Below are 1,179 nucleotides of genomic sequence, written 5' to 3' on the forward strand. Positions count from 1 at the left end.
GATAGCCATGACGCCAGTGGTGAGCTGCAATAGAGCCTCGGAAGCCAGTAATTCCCCGAAGATTTCTCACATGTCATTCAGGAACGAGCCTCGATCGCACTTCTCAAGATGGTCGTGATAATATAAACGTGCCGCTTCAACATGTCAACAGCGAGCAGGCCAGTGGTGAAGACAGCCAAACACTTCAGGAAACCCTCCTGCATGGGCAGGACCTCAGATATGCACAGGCCGCTCTCATCTACAAACGAAACGACGGAACGCAACAGCAAGAAGGGCTTCGAGATAATGTTGCCATGGCATCATCCAGGTTTCCTGATTGGAACCGTCTACGGCCTAAGTACATGGGCGTAGTTGTTCAAGATGAACATAGGAGTCTACGAGAACCTGATAACACACTGTCTCACGTTCCTTTTCGGCAGATCAACCAGGAGCTTGCAAATCCTAAACTCGACAGTCCGCAACTGCTAGTTGATGCCGTACCCGGCAGTCCTTGGTCAGGTTTCTCTTTTCACCAGATGGCGGACGAGGAATTACTCAATTCCATGGAGATTACGGAGTCAGCGGACGACGCGCTGCGTCATGGGCTCCCCGCATGCATGCTGGATATGGTTGCCTTGCAACAATCCACCACATCCCATCATGCGATCGCTGTTGCTGGTAACCCGCTCAACAGTTCCAATGGCCGAGACATACTCAGGGACAGTGGTTATCGCAAACTTGACCGAGGTACGAGCGCATCGATCACAGCTTGGCAGCAGCGAAACCTCGATGACTGGGGTTCGGTCTCTCATCCGTGGGAAGACACTCCTTGGACTTCGAGTGCTGTTCGGTTGTCGCTATCGAATGCATTGAACCCAACTGAATTTGTATGTCCTGCGACAAGTGGAGGTGACCCTCTGTTGATGGAGATGGACCAATGGGACACCGGACCTAATATGCTATCCAGCGGCGTAAACGAATGGGAAGAGGGGCAAATGGGATCAGCTGTGGAATGCTTTCCAATTGATGAGATGGAGGCCTCAACTGATTGTGGTTTAAAAGGTCCTTCCCTACCTACTGCTGAGGACCGACATTCTAGGTCACCCTGGAGCGGCTTCTTTGTCAGTAAAACTGCTGATGCTCCTGCGCGCTGTTTCGATACATATGATGGATTTGCTACCTCGGGAATGAACGTCGATA

At 51.4% G+C, this 1,179-nt stretch overlaps 1 protein-coding gene across 1 annotated transcript; it reads left to right on the plus strand.

Annotated features, from left to right (window-relative positions):
• Nucleotides 1-81: 81 nt before the first annotated feature.
• LAESUDRAFT_718707 (uncharacterized protein) lies at nucleotides 82-1,100 on the plus strand (the record flags this gene model as incomplete). Its single annotated transcript, XM_040907482.1, has 2 exons — nucleotides 82-726; nucleotides 748-1,100. Coding segments are annotated over 2 exons (998 nt in total), but the record flags the coding sequence as incomplete, so codon positions are not given.
• Nucleotides 1,101-1,179: the final 79 nt, after the last annotated feature.

This window comes from Laetiporus sulphureus (assembly GCF_001632365.1).
Source record: "Laetiporus sulphureus 93-53 unplaced genomic scaffold LAESUscaffold_386, whole genome shotgun sequence".
Lineage (NCBI taxonomy): Eukaryota > Fungi > Basidiomycota > Agaricomycetes > Polyporales > Laetiporaceae > Laetiporus > Laetiporus sulphureus.